This window comes from Pleurodeles waltl, chromosome 2_1 (assembly GCF_031143425.1).
Source record: "Pleurodeles waltl isolate 20211129_DDA chromosome 2_1, aPleWal1.hap1.20221129, whole genome shotgun sequence".
In the NCBI taxonomy this organism is placed as follows: domain Eukaryota; kingdom Metazoa; phylum Chordata; class Amphibia; order Caudata; family Salamandridae; genus Pleurodeles; species Pleurodeles waltl.
Genome location: NC_090438.1, coordinates 710240810 through 710256495, shown reverse-complemented (window position 1 = coordinate 710256495; position 15686 = coordinate 710240810). Strand labels below are relative to the sequence as shown.

General features: G+C 46.5%; 1 protein-coding gene across 2 annotated transcripts in view; it reads right to left on the bottom strand.

Moving 5' to 3' along the window:
- The window catches only part of LOC138267873 (enoyl-CoA hydratase EchA19-like), a 281482-nt gene that overhangs the window by 193831 nt on the left and 71965 nt on the right, over nt 1–15686 (bottom strand). For both annotated transcript variants that reach the window (XM_069217102.1, XM_069217111.1), the window contains one exon: nt 10571–10738. In XM_069217102.1, coding sequence (XP_069073203.1) covers nt 10571–10738 — 168 coding nt within the window. The remainder of the gene's footprint in view (nt 1–10570; nt 10739–15686) is intronic.

Below are 15686 nucleotides of genomic sequence, written 5' to 3'. Positions count from 1 at the left end.
AGTGAGTCGTTGGTTTCCAGGGCGGTGGTGAGTTGAGCGTTGACGATTTTCTCAATCACTTTGGCGGGGAACGGTAGGAGCGAGATGGGCCGGAAGTTTTTGAGTTCGGTGGGGTCTGCTGTTGGTTTCTTTAGGAGGGCGTTGAGTTCGGCGTGTTTCCAGTTCTCCGGGAAGGTGGCGGTGGTGAAAGACGCGTTGATGATGTCTCGGAGGTGGGGTGCGATGATGTTGTCGGCTTTGTTGAAGATGTGGTGCGGGCAGGGGTCGGATGGTGATCCTGAGTGGATGGAGTTCATAATGCGGGTGGTTTCCTCGGTGGTGGTTGGGTTCCAGGTGAGGATGGTGGTGTTGTCGGTGGCGGGTTCCAGTGGTGGGTTCGTGTTGGTTGTGGTGAAGCTGTTGTAGATGTCGGTGATCTTGTGGTGGAAGAAGGCTGCGAGGGAGTCGCAGAGGTCCTGTGAGGGAGGGATGGAGTTGTTTTCTGCGTCGGGGTTGGAGAGTTCTTTGACGATGCCAGATAGTTCCTTGCTGTTGTGAGCGTTGTTGTCTAGTCTGTTCTGGAAGGCTGATTTTCGTGCGGCGCGGAGGCGTTGGTGGTGTTGGCGGGTGCCGTTCTTGAGAGCAGACATGTTCTCCTCGGTCTGGTTGAGGCGCCAAGTCTTTTCGAGGGTGCGGCATTCTTTTTTGGAGTCCTTGAGGTCGGAGGTGAACCAGGAGTTTTTCTTGTGGTTGTTGGTGTTTGCTTGGGTCTTCAGGGGGGCCAGGAGGTTGGCGCAGTCGGAGATCCAGCTCGTGAGGTTGTTGGCGGCTTCGTTGGGGTCTGTGGTGCTGGTGGGTTGGTTCTGAGAGAGGGTTGATGTGAGTTGTTCCGTGGTGATTCGATTCCACTGTCTTCTTGGTGGTTGCTGGGTGTGGTGGTGCACGGTGGTCTTCTTGAAGCTGAAGTGGACACAGCTGTGGTCCGACCAGGCGAGTTCGGTGGTGTGGCTGAAAGAGATGTGTTTGCTGGAGGAGAAGATGGGGTCGAGCGTGTGTCCGGCGTGGTGGGTGGGGGTGTTGACTGGCTGTTTCAGTCCCAGGTTGGCGAGGTTGTCCAGTAAGGCGGTGGTGTTGTTGTCGGTGTGGTTCTCCAGGTGGAAGTTGAGGTCCCCTAGGAGGATGTAGTCGGTGGACGGGAGTGCGTGTGGGCTGACGAAGTCTGCGATGTCTTCGCTGAACTTAGTGCGTGGTCCTGGTGGTCTGTACATGAGGGTGCCTCTGAGGGTGGTCTTGGGGTCGCTGTGGATCGCGAAGTGGAGGTGTTCGGCGTCGGGGAGTGAGTCGTCGACGTGGGTCGAGATGCGGATGGAGCTTTTGTGTGCGATGGCGATGCCTCCTCCGGTGCGGTTGGTGCGGTCTTTCCGGATGATTTTGTAGCCGTCGGGGATGGCTATGGCGATGTCGGGTGTCGAGGAGGGGTTCATCCAGGTCTCGGTGAGGAAGGCGATGTCCGGTGTTGTTGAGTCGATGAGGTTCCATAGTTCGATGACATGCCTGTGGACGGATCGGGTGTTGATCAGGATGCAGTCGAGGTTGTTTCCGGGGGAGTCGTTCTTGTCGGTGCGATGTGTGTTCGTAGGCAGGTAAAGCGGCAGTTGCGGCAGGTGAAGGATCCGTGGGTCCGCTTCGGGGTAGCGCGGTAGCAGCCCGGCGTGCGGCCGGGATTGAGGGCGGTGAGGGTGGTGGTGTCGTAGGTCAGGCGGGGGTGGCGGATGGGGTGGGGGTTGCGGGGACCAGGGGTTCGGGCGCTGGGCGCGGTCCAGGCGCGGACGGGCGCAGACGGGCTTGCCGCAGCAGCCGCCATATATGGGGTAGCCGGGGAGGAGGGGTCAGCTGGGAGGCGGGAGGGTAGGTGAGCCAATGGGATTGCGCTTGAGGAGCGCAGAAACGGCGGGAAAAGCGGGAGGCGGGCGGCGGGAAAAAACGAGGGAAAAACGGCTTTGGGAGGGTGGCGAGAAAACAGGGGAAGAGCGATGCAGAAGACGAGAACGGCGGAAAAAGGACGAAAAAAGGCGGAGAAAAACAAGCACAACGAGCAGGGGCACCGGGCGCACAGGGGGGGGGGGGGGGCCACGCACTCGGGGATACAGAAAAAAGGTGGAATTACATTCAACCAGGCAGTCTCTGAGGCAGGCACTCGGGGGTAATAAATAAAAGAGGGGAACCGGGCACTCTGGGGCCACGCACTCGGGAAACAAGGAGAGAAGTGGAAGCGGCAGTCACGGGGGCACACAGGCAGAAATAGGAAACACTGAGGCAGGCAAGCACTGGTGGCGCTGCGGAGGCGGGGGAGCGACCTACCCTAAGGTCACTCACCCTAAGAGTCCACTCATAGATGGGCTTAGCATGGCCCGAAGGTCAGTCTTTATTATAATGACAGTCAATATATCTTGATTTTAAAATGTGTTTAGTGTCTATAAAATTAGTTTATCATTAAAGTTTCCATAGAGTATATATATTTTTTTATGACGAGGATCCCAACTAGGAGAATGCAGTAGGGACATAAGTCTCTTCGTTCTAATGAGGTGAATGGCAATTGTGCTATTTGCTGGGAACAGGGAGCCAGTTACATCAACAATATGTATGACAGCTCAGTTAGCATTGGTTGTGAGCTGCATGTCATAGGTTTAAATCATAGCATGGCCAACTTAGGGTTCTTTATTGCAAGGTCAATATATTAAGTACCATCAAACTGGGACATATTGTTGCAATATTAGGGAAAAATCTAAATCATGAAGTGCTATATAAATGAAAAAGTTATTTACCTTCAGTAGCGCCTTATCTGGTAGAGCCTCTACCAAGTTGCATATTCCTTACTTTAAAATATTCCCCAAGCATCAGACTGGATCTGGAAAATCATGAGCAATAGCCCTGTGTGCCGGTAGCTGACGTCACACAGCTAAGCGTCAGCGTCATAGGTGTCCTCACCAGATTTGATGTGTGCACTCCCTATTTAGGCACCACCCAAGCAAGCTGATATCAGTTTCTTACATGTGACTATTTCAGCGCTAGAAGCACAGAGAAATGTCAGAAGGCTGACTGACCAGTGTGCATATTCTATGTCAGAAAAGTCCAGTTCACAGAACGGGGAGTATGGAGGATTGTAAGGAATATGCAGCTAGATAGAGTCCCTACCAGGTAAGGCATCACCAAAGGTAAGAAACTTGTTCATCTGATAGAGACTTCTAGCCACAAATTACTTACCTTAGAATAGACGCCAAAGCAATACCTCCCCGGAAGTAGGCCTGTGAACTGGCTTAGACCAAAAGGTCCTGACTGAGGACTGAACAGCTGAAGTATCACCCGCAAAGGACCTCCTATTATCTTTCCCTGGTACATATGTTTTGAAATAGAGAATTTTCTCTATGCCAGTGGTTCCTAACTTGTGGTACGCAGCTCTCCAGTGATCCATGACACATTCCCAGGGGTCCGCAGACCAGGGCTGGCAGGAAGGCACTTCTCTAGCTGGGCTTGTGACAGAAAGATGTGTGTGTTTTTACATGTATTACTTCTTTTGTGCAGTAGTTTTAAAAGCACTGCAAAGTTCCTTGTACATCCAGCAGCTTTCCAACAAAAATAAAAGCATCACGATAATTGGTGATTAATGCACCTGCTGGGAAGAGATGGGAGTTTTGTCTAGCAGCAGTTTTGACTTATCAGTGCTAGCGCACATGGTTAAACTGCCTGCTGCAAAGAACATATATCACTGAAAGAACAGTATCTTATGTGCATAGCACAGTGGGTTACTGCTTTTGTTACAGAGTTTCTTTTGTTACTGTGCAGTTCATAATTTACAAACTTAATCTAGCACAGTGAGCTATGAACTGCCAAAGAGCTGCATGCAAACTGCATGGCACAAATTAGAAAGTTATGCTTTTTTTCCAGTCTTTCATTTTCCTTATGCTGCTAAAAAAAGGTGTGCTTGCTTAGAAATACATTCTTATTATTAAAGTAAATGCTAACTACTGTGTGTTTGTAGGAGGCTGGACTGGCTTGTAGTGAGTACCAAGGGGTACTTACACCTTGCACCTGGCCCAGTTATCCCTTATTAGTGTATAGGGTGTCTAGCAGCTTAGGCTGATAGATAATGGTAGCTTAGCAGAGCAGCTCAGGCTGAACTAGGAGACGAGTGAAGCTCCTACAGTACCACTAGTGTCATATGCACAATATCATAAGAAAACACAATACACAGATATACTAAAAATAAAGGTACTTTATTTTTATGACAATATGCCAAAAGTATCTCAGTGAGTACCCTCAGTATGAGGATAGCAAATATACACAAGATATATGTACACAATACCAAAATATGCAGTAATAGTATTAGAAAACAGTGCAAACAATGTATAGTTACAATAGGATGCAATGGGGACACATAGGGATAGGGGCAACACAAACCATATACTCCAAAAGTGGAATGCGAACCACGAATGGACTCCAAACCTATGTGACCTTGTAGAGGGTCGCTGGGACTATTAGAAAATAGTAAGGGTTAGAAAAATAGCCCACCCCAAGACCCTGAAAAGTGAGTGCAAAGTGCACTAAAGTTCCCCAAACGACATAGAAGTCGTGATAGGGGAATTCTGCAGGAAAGACACAAACCAGCAATGCAACAACGATGGATTTCCAGTCGATGGTACCTGTGGAACAAGGGGACCAAGTCCAAAAGTCACAAGCAAGTCGGAGATGGGCAGATGCCCAGGAAATGCCAGCTGTGGGTGCAAAGAAGCTGCTACTGGACAGTAGAAGCTGAAGGTTCTGCAGGAACGACAAGGGCTAGAGACTTCCCCTTTGGAGGATGGATCCCCCACGCCGTGGAGAGTCGTGCAGAAGTGTTTTCCTGAAGAAAGACCGCCAACAAGCCTTGCTAGCTGCAAATCATGCGGTTAGGGTTTTTGGATGCTGCTGTGGCCCAGGAGGGACCAGGATGTCGCCAATTGCGTCTGGGGACAGAGGGGGCGTCTAGCAAGACAAGGAGCCCTCTCAGAAGCAGGCAGCACCCGCAGAAGTGCCGGAACAGGCACTACGAAGTGGAGTGAAACGGTGCTCACCCGAAGTCGCACAAAGGAGTCCCACGTCGCCGGAGGACAACTTAGGAGGTCGTGCAATGCAGGTTAGAGTGCCGTGGACCCAGGCTGGACTGTGCACAAAGGATTTCCGCCGGAAGTGCACGGAGGCGGGAGTAGCTGCAAAAGTCGCGGTTCCCAGTAATGCAGTCTGGCGTGGGGAGGCAAGGACTTACCTCCACCAAACTTGGACTGAAGAGTCACTGGACTGTGGGAGTCACTTGGACAGAGTTGCTGGATTCAAGGGACCTCGCTCGTCGTGCTGAGAGGAGACCCAGGGTACCGGTGATGCAGTTCTTTGGTGCCTGCGGTTGCAGGGGGACGATTCCGTCGACCCACGGGAGATTTCTTCGGAGCTTCTAGTGCAGAGAGGAGGCAGACTACCCCCACAGCATGCACCACCAGGAAAGCAGTCGAGAAGGCGGCTGGATCAGCGTTACAGAGTTGCAGTAGTTGTCTTTGCTACTTTGTTGCAGTTTTGCAGGCTTCCAGCGCGGTCAGCAGTCGATTCCTTGGCAGAAGGTGAAGAGAGAGATGCAGAGGAACTCGGATGAGCTCTTGCATTCGTTATCTAAGGAATCCCAAAAGACAGAGACCCTAAATAGCCAGAAAAGAGGGTTTGGCTACTTAGGAGAGAGGATAGGCTAGCAACACCTGAAGGAGCCTATCAGAAGGAGTCTCTGACGTCACCTGCTGGCACTGGCCACTCAGAGCAGTCCAGTGTGCCGCAGCACCTCTGTTTCCAAGATGGCAGAGGTCTGGAGCACACTGGAGGAGCTCTGGGCACCTCCCAGGGGAGGTGCAGGTCAGGGGAGTGGTCACTCCCCTTTCCTTTGTCCAGTTTCGCGCCAGAGCAGGGCTGAGGGGTCCCTGAACCGGTGTAGACTGGCTTATGCAGAAATGGGCACCATGTGTGCCCATGAAAGCATTTCCAGAGGCTGGGGGAGGCTACTCCTCCCCTGCCTTCACACCATTTTCCAAAGGGAGAGGGTGTAACACCCTCTCTCAGAGGAAGTCCTTTGTTCTGCCATCCTGGGCCAAGCCTGGCTGGACCCCAGGAGGGCAGAAACCTGTCTGAGGGGTTGGCAGCAGCAGCAGCTGCAGTGAAACCCCGGGAAAGGCAGTTTGGCAGTACCCAGGTCTGAGCTACAGACCTGTGGGATCATGGGATTGTGCCAACTATGCCAGGATGGCAGAGAGGGGGCAATTCCATGATCATAGACATGTTACATGGCCATATTCAGAGTTACCATTGTGAAGCTACATATAGGTAGTGACCTATATGTAGTGCACACGTGTAATGGTGTCCCCGCACTCACAAAGTCCGGGGAATTGGCCCTGAACAATGTGGGGGCACCTTGGCTAGTGCCAGGGTGCCCACACACTAAGTAACTTTGCACCTAACCTTTACCAGGTAAAGGGTAGACATATAGGTGACTTATAAGTTACTTAAGTGCAGTTTAAAATGCCTGTGAAATAACGTGGACGTTATTTCACTCAGGCTGCAGTGGCAGGCCTGTGTAAGAATTGTGAGAGCTCCCTATGGGTGGCTAAAGAAATGCTGCAGCCCATAGGGATCTCCTGGAACCCCAATACCCTGGGTACCTCAGTACCATATACTAGGGAATTATAAGGGTGTTCCAGTAAGCCAATATAAATTGGTAAAATTGGTCACTAGCCTGTTAGTGACAATTTGAAAGAAATGAGAGAGCATAACCACTGAGGTTCTGGTTAGCAGAGCCTCAGTGAGACCGTTAGTCATAACACAGGTAACACATTCAGGCACACTTATGAGCACTGGGGCCCTGGCTGGCAGGGTCCCAGTGACACATACAACTAAAACAACATATATACAGTGAAAAATGGGGGTAACATGCCAGGCAAGATGGTACTTTCCTACATTGTTATGTTCTGAATCCTGCATTTGTGCTCCTCCAGACCAAGCACTCTTAGAAAATGCCTACCAGTGTGGATGACATGTGAATCCTACACCTTGTAGTCCCCTGTAAAGTGCTCCGACAACCTACAGTGGTTTCAGAGGTGCTAAAAAACAAATGAATTACATGTGACAGAAAGGCTATGGAGAGATGAGAGCCCTTGTTGTTTTACTTCCTTTCCCAAGCAAATATGAATGTTATAAAGCTTTCTCAGATCTTATATACCTAAAAAATATAAAAAGGAATTGCTTGAGAAATGTAGAATCTGACTGGAGGATTCAGCTTTCCTAAATAAAACTAAACACTGAAAAGTTAGTCATTGAAATGCAACGCCAACCTTCCCATTACATTTTTTTGCTGTTTCCATATTTTTTCAATATAAAATAATTATAGCTTTTCTAATTCAAGTATTTGTTTGGTGCGTAATTGTTTGTGTATTTTTTGCAAATTACTGTTTTAATGTTTGAAATTTAAATTGTACAAATTGCTTGGGGGTCACCGGCGTCCAGTAGTGGTTCAGCGGGGGTCCTTAGGAGTCAAAAGGTTGGGAACCAATACTCTTCCCCCAATTGTATTGGGGTTATTTGGGCATAGCCCTAGATGTTTCTACATTTTAAGTTTAAAGATCCCACCTTGTGCTGTACAACCAGCAAAACCCTCCTGATATTCCAGCCATGTTCAGAGGCATAGAGCCTCCTGGCACAGGATCCACGACGATATTCAGCCATGCTTGTTGTAGTACGACATGGAAGTGGTATTGTCTGTTAACACCTGTACCAGCTTCCCTTTCAAGGATGGCAGGAAAGCTTTCAATGTCAACTGCCAAGTGAATCACCCTCCGCTCCGGAAGACTGATGTGGAGCCGAGTCTTTGCCAAAGAGTAGAGGTCTTCGATCTCGACCTCTACCAGATAGCCGCTCCAGACCAGCAATAATGCATTTGTCACCACTGTCAGCTCTAGGTGCTGAAGGGAGAGAGATTTGCTGTTGACCCCATAGTTGTTCTCTAACCTCAATTGCAGATCTTTAAGCCGCCTCTGTCGAAATTTGCACCAGGTTGGAAAATTCCCCTGATGCTCCGCTCACTGTGTCTTCAGATACCACTGCAGAGTTCTCATTTGACATCATGCATACTTCACCAGCAGGATGTGGGAGGCCATCAGACAGACCAGTAGTCCCAAGTCAGTCTCAACGAAATCCACCATGGAGGTTAGAGCATCGTGATCATAGCCCAAATTCCCTGAACGCTCTGCTCCAGGCGATATTTAAGGAATTGCACTTTGTTTAGAGTGGCTCAGATGAAAGAGAGAATCTGAGAAGAAGTCATGTGTGACTCTGGTTTGTTGAGACATCCCCTGCAAAGTCAGGAGGCTCGCCATAGTCTGGAGATGGGAGATGACTGACTCGCGTGAGCCCACCATCATCAGCCAGTTGCCGAAGTAGGAGAAGACTAGGATCACTGATCTCTGCAGATATGCTGCAAGTACTGCCATCACCTTTGTGAACACCCGAGGGGTACTGGAGAAACCAAAGGGCAGCACAACGAACTGAAATACTCATAGTTAACCAGGAACCATAAGTAACGTTGATGGGCCTTTAGGATGGGGATGTGAAAATAGGCATACTGCAGGTCCAACAATACCATCTCCAGGGTCTAACTCAGACATGACCTGCGCAAACATTAACATCTTGAATTTCTCTTTATCGCTTTCTTCAGAAAGGCGTTGACAGGCGTTGAGAGGGTGCAGATCCCAGATAAGGTGGAGTCTCCATCCTTCTTTGGCACCAGAAAGTAGCGGGAATAGCAACTACAACGCACTTCTCATGCTGACTCCATCCTGATAGCACCTTTGGTGAAAAGAGCCTGAACTTCCTGGCACAACAAATGAGGTGGTTCTCCAATAGCCGATCGGAGGACGGTGGCATTGGTGGCGGGGTCTCCAGGAGTGGAAGGGCATAACTCCACCAGACAATTTCGAACATCCACTGGTCTGAAGTACTTGCTTGCCCCGTAGGGCAGGTGATGCCTAATCCTGCCTCCAACATGGAGCCTGTGTTGTTGTGAGAGCATTCTAAAGGGGTTTTGAGGCTGCGGCTGCCAAGTTGGTGGTGGGTTGTGCCTTGGTACACACGTGAATTGTGGGAGTTGTGTCCACAGCATAAGAAGACTTTTTGGCTTTAGTGGTTATGTTGGAAAGGATGCAGCAGGAAGCCCCTACCATAGCCACAGAAGGAGTGAAAAGAAGAGTGAAGCTGGTGTGGGGCCATGGCAAGCCTCAATGATTGGGTGGTGACCCTACTGTCATTGAAGTGCTCAAGTACTGAGTCAACCTTGTCGCCGAAAAGGCGAATACCATCGAAGGGCATATCCATCCCCTAAAAAGTCAGATGAACTCAGCAAGGCATGGTGGCTGTGTGCCACAGATGAAGCAATGATGAGGCCCTTCCTAGTAAGTCTGTTGTGCTCAGCCCGCATTTAATGGCAAACTCTGCTGTGTTCCTGCCTTTGGCGATAGCCTGGTTCAGGACGGTTCAGCTTCCACTGAGATCACAGGCAGTACTTGCACGGCCAAGTATATGACATATGCCATATAGTGTGGCTATATCACCCAAGAGAAATGCAGTGTTCTCTCACCACAGTGCAAGGAAGGCAGGAGAAAAAAATTATCTTATTGAAGATGCCCATTATCTTTGATTCCCTGTCAGGTAGAGTGGAAAGAATAGTCTGGGATTCACTCTGGGCATAGAAGCTTGTACCACGGGTTCTCAGAGGTGGGTTGCTAGGTGAGGAAAACTGATACTCCTGGAGCCAAGAACGACTCCTAGAGCGGGCCAGGTCTTTCCACGGGACCAGGACCTGGAACAGAGTGGAGTCTTCCGAAGTCAGACCACCAGGACCACCAGGAGCTTGCTCTCTGGCACTCAAATCACTTTGGAATTCATGGTGTGGCCGTCGGGACAGTTCATGGCTTCATCGCCTGAATCCAGGCACCACAGGAAAACCAGGTGGGAGACTGTCACAGACATTTGGCTGTGACAAGCTCCACAGTGTTTAAAACCCTTAGGATGTTTAGGGGACATCTCTAGCACACTGGAAACAGAATTCCGAAAAAAAGGTGAAAAAAATGTGGACAAATTGATCAAAAGATGATCAAGGTAGCTCTTCTGCATCCAAGCTCATGTCAGAGCGTTGGCGTGTTGGCAGTTTAGGCACTGCACACGTCACATCTTGGCCAATCATTGCCTAGGACACCGATGCAGAGCTGTTTGATGCCACCTACTGACATTCAAGGGTACTTTTCCGCATCCAGTCTGAGATATGAGGAATATTCTAAGGTAAGAAATACGTAGCTAGATGTCTCTATAAAATAAGGTCTGTCCATTATTAGTTGTCGCTACAGTGATTTTAGTAATCTTTCTAATGCATCACAGAAGTAAGATCTGTTTCTTAGACACACATCTAAAAAGGAATAAGACGATATAAATGCAATTAATTGTAGGACTTGGCTACTTCCGACATATGCCTTACCTATTCCATGAAGTACTGCTGCAGTGAGTGAAGTGTCCTTTTCAAAGGATTGAAATGCCTGCAACAGCTCGGATGCTGTCTGAGCGTTCACTGCATTTCGGACTTCAGGCCTGTTGATCCCAATTGTCATGATGGTTCCATGCCTTTCAGTAATAACGTTCATCTTATCTGCCCAATACAAAAAGGAAATGTATTTTTTTATTCTAATTGTAGTTTGATTCTGCTTATTGGAAATCGAAGAATCTGTACATCTACGAAAGATGAGATAACATACATCAGTAAGTAAGCATTTTAAACAGACATACATAAAAAGCAGGAAAACATAATACATATTTACATGATCCACATCTAATAAGGATATTCTTTTAACAAGCATTGGCATAGCCAATAGGTCTGACTTTGACAAGCATGCAATTTTAAGACCATGCAAAATATTTGCCAAAAAGCGGTGGTGCATATTAGCCAGACATAGACGTGCACTCTTTTTCTGATGGCAATGGACATGTGATCGGGAAAAAGTGCCAACATCAAACACAATACTAGGCAGGCAAAGAATAAAGTGGGATGATCCACTGCCCCGTGCTGTGTGCTACGGTAGGTGGAAGCAAAATGTGAATGACACTTGAAGAGACCAATAGATGAAGAAGGCTGAATGAAAACACCTGTATGTATGCCTATACGTTTGTACGTTTACATGAGGCAGGGAAAACAACTTAAGCTGTCGCCTCTAGGCCATACCTGGAAAGGACAGTTCTGATCTTTGCACATGCTACATTCATGATACATTGTATATTCGTATTTCTCAGAACGTAATGAATATCACTTAATGACAACAGGGGTTGAAAACGTCAAATTGCCGTAATCAAAAGGGTAAAATAAGATGTGGTGAATGGTTTCCCATCACAAACCACAAAGGCAAAATCTCCGTGCTTTTTGGGGCGTGTAATAGAAATATCATAAATCACTAGGAAGGGGAGTTGACTGAATGGAAATATAACACTGCAAGAGGGGCAAATCCAAATATTGGTGAAGTTATTTACTGCCACCAAAAACATTCCTGTGTGATCTGCTAGTGACACAGATTGTGGTAGTAGGCCTCACGCTTTTATATGGCTATTGTAGATAGCGAAGAATTAGAATATATTATTTGAACCACTCCCATCAAGAATGGCAACACCGTTGCTAGGCAAACTGGTATGAGAAATCTCGACCAATAACACTACCCTACCAAAATTAAATAGGGCCTGTATTTCTCTGATACCCAAACTAGGCAGGGATCTCCTCAGCTGTGTCAACTATTGACTGATATCCCTATAAATACGGATATGGAGATCTTGGACAGGAGCCTCAAGATTTACATCCCCCTTTTCATTCATCCTTCACAGGTGGGGTATGTGACTGGTTGCTCTTCGGCGAAGCATTTGAGAATGCTTTTATACAAGGCGTCCAACCATGTGAAGTGGTTGTATTTGTTTAGAGTGATCTGCGACATTAGTTCTGGGAGCTCATTTATTGACTAAGTCTGCTAGCTCTACAGCTCTCCCACAGCTTCAGTGACATACGTGGGCTTCTCACACTTTTTTGATATTAGAAGAGAAACAAAACTGGGTTGCCCGCTCTCCCCTCTGTATTTTTGATAGCACTAGTACTGCTGGCAACCACCATCCGAAGTACATTACCCATCTGCGGGATACAGACAGCGATGGAGAACAGAAATCATTCTATGATGAGGATGACATCCTGGTGGCCCTATCCACCAACCCTAATGATTGTGACTGTCATTCTCCAACTTTTCAGGATATAAAATAAATTGATCAAAGTGTGTGGCTATGTCAATGACACCAACAACTACAAAAGTGTTGCTAGTGGCCTCACAGTTCACATGACATCTTACCCGTCTAAAATACCTTAGCGTATACCTGAATAGCCTAACAAATGTAGTAAAAGAAAACCTGCTCCCCCTCATTGATATCGTAAAAACAGAATCTGAAAACTGGTCTAAACTTCATATGTCACTTTGGGGCAGAGTGCAGATTATTACAATATGCTAATGCGAGATTTACCTTCATCTTTGGCATGCTGCCCAGGAGAATTCCACAGGATTTGGTGCAGCAGGTTGACCAACTAACCAGGAGCATAATACATCAGCCCTTGTCAGATATGCCTCGTCACACGAAACAATGGCTCTCCACAGCTTTGCCAGGGCCAAAAGAGGAGATATTAAACCACTGGAAACCCCTTACACCGCTCTCTGGTCATATGTGGCTGTCCAATATGCATGCTCATAAAAAATCATATACAAATTCAATGACCAAATGCAGAAATTTTAGGAGGTCTGGGGGCTAATTTTCACACTTGCAATCATTTACAACCAGTTGGGCCTTGTGGCCATGTGCAAGAGCATCACAACCTGGATAATGCCCCGATGACCATAACCCCACAAACTGCAACACATATTTGCCTTACTTTACTTGAGGACTGCTCTCAGTGTTAGCACACCCACTTCTATATGGGTTACAGAGCAACATTGAGGAATAATAGCAGACTAGGTCTCATGAGATGTGCAGCACACTGATGCACCCGCAGTGGCGTGGGTGACCATAGGAAAAGCAGGATGCAGGACAGAGCACCTATCGCTCTGTACCTACACTGGGGCATAATCTTGCTTGGGATCTGTTCATGTTGTAGGAACATCAGTCACAACAATGGCAGAGATTGCTCCTGTGGTGGGTAGGGGTTTCTTTCTGTCTCTTTCTTACTTCTTTTCTCTGTTATCCCCTTTTCCCCGTTGTATTAGATAACTACTACAATCTCCTCTCTCTGATGGAAGAGCCTTTGTTCCTGTTGTACCATTTTATATATTGGGTTTGAACACACTGTTGTCAAGTACATCTTCGAATGTGATGCACGTAATGTACTGTGAGAAAAAAAACAAAGAACTGAAACAAATAGCAATAATTTGTGCTGTCATTTTATTAGATTGTGTTTGCTTATCTACCATGGAAAAAGCAGATTTGAAATCTACAAATGAGCCACAAAAGGAAGGAATCTTTATGATAGTGACTTCCTGCCCAAATTAGTAGTAGTATACATATTTGATGTGTTTGAAATATCTAACTTGAGCCTGGTCTGATCTACCACAAATATTCAATTACAATAACAAATTTCCTAAACTGGCTTTATATAATTACAATAACAAATTTCCTAAACTGGCTTTATATAATCCAAACAAGTACTATTTTCTGGGCTAAACAATGACAATAAACTGTAGTGTCAAGAGTCACCATGGTTCCACTGATCTTGACCAAAGATACAGATATAGAGTCCTTCATACTTCAGGTGCCGTGCCATTCAGAAGGATGGGCGTACCAGCTGATATCAAGTAGATGGACACCACTTCTGATATCCAACTAACTATGAGCTGGACGACCCTTTTGGGCCACATGTTTTAGAAGATTTCACACTTAAATACAATTAATAACAACATAAACCGAGAGAAAGTATTCAGTGCAAATGGCACACATGCGAGCTAGTAAAGGAACTGAAATGATTTACTCTGAATGATTTATCATTCTCCCATCTTCGCCTACCCACTCTGTTTCCCTCTTTCTAATTTTGTTCCAGATTTATGTGAAAGTATTCTGGTGTAAGAGTAAGTGACTTCAAGCAGAATGAATATCACCACAAGCCGCGGGGATGAGCAAGGAGTGAACCAGTCTCACTTACGTCCTCAGAGCGTCTGGGTTTAGAGGGACCAGATGAAACAGCCTGCATGGAAGTCCACACAGACATATCATGAACGAGTTAAGGGATAGGGATATGCAGAGTTTAATAGCTTCTCTCCCCCTAACTTGTCTTTATTCATAAAGGATTACCAAGTACAGACTCCACATTGTCTGCATATTTGATGGACTGCTGCATGATCTGAGATCTGACAGGGGTTGAAGAGAAAACAAAGGAACGATATATATAGACATGAAATTTGTTTGTGTGTTTGTCCTAAGAATCAAGAGTCTTGGATGCCATTTAAAGAGGCCCACAATTTCACATACAGAAATATTCACCAACACAGCGCGGTGTAATATACACTAACTCAAACTGCTGAATGATGCCTAGTTTCAGAGCTTGGAATTTGAACATTGAACAAATGGTGAGTGTTGTAACAAGCTGCAGAAACTCATATTTGTCACAGTTTTCCCGTACAAAGTGGAGAATCTAGAAACAATGATAGGGGGAATGCTATATGCAGACCAGCTTTATTTTTGTTAATTGAATTGAGCATAAATGGTAGAAATGGGATTTTCAGGACACTCAGAATGAGAGCCTAAGTCTATATAACCCAGTTATCAACATGCCACAGCCTACCAATTCTGTATTTAACAAGCAAATACAAGATTAAAGCTGAAGGTAACCTACAAATTCTGTGTTTAACAAGAAAATACAAGATTAAGGCTAATGGTATCAGAGCTGAAAGAGAGGTTTTCTGAAGATTTACACCATTAGGAGTCAGATGTATCGGGAAAGGCTTTCCATAACCTATGGCTGGCAACCTGTCTGTCTTCCTGGTCTATGGCATCAATTTCTAAATACGCCCACCCCTGCAGTGCAAGGACCAGCACTGGGAAGGCAAACATTCCATCAGTCATAGCTTAGACTCAGCTACATTACCTTTCCTTAACGTCTCATCAACTTATAAATTGCCTAAATCTACTTACAGATGCATTTCCTCACCCACCCACCCAACTGTAACCTGCTAAAACTGGGAAATCTAAGCAAAGACTCTTTGTTAAAATATAAACTTGTCTATTTGGATGAAAAAACACCTGCCCTTCAAAGGGAGTTCCAGAACCTAACCCATTGAAAATCCACATAATTTTAACAATTTATTTGACATTGGATTGTTTTTTAAGCACGCTCAGGAACACAGTGGCAAATGGATGAATTGTTATACGTACCCTTTCTATTGATACATTGAGAGTTTATTACCTAGAAAAGGTTAGTGTCAGCCTTTGGAGAGCTAGGATGAAATATCTGAGGAAGGTGATGTTCTCATTAAAGCTAGACAGCTTGAAGAAAAAAGTACTTTCAGACACGGCTCTAAGACAGCTGAAGCCAA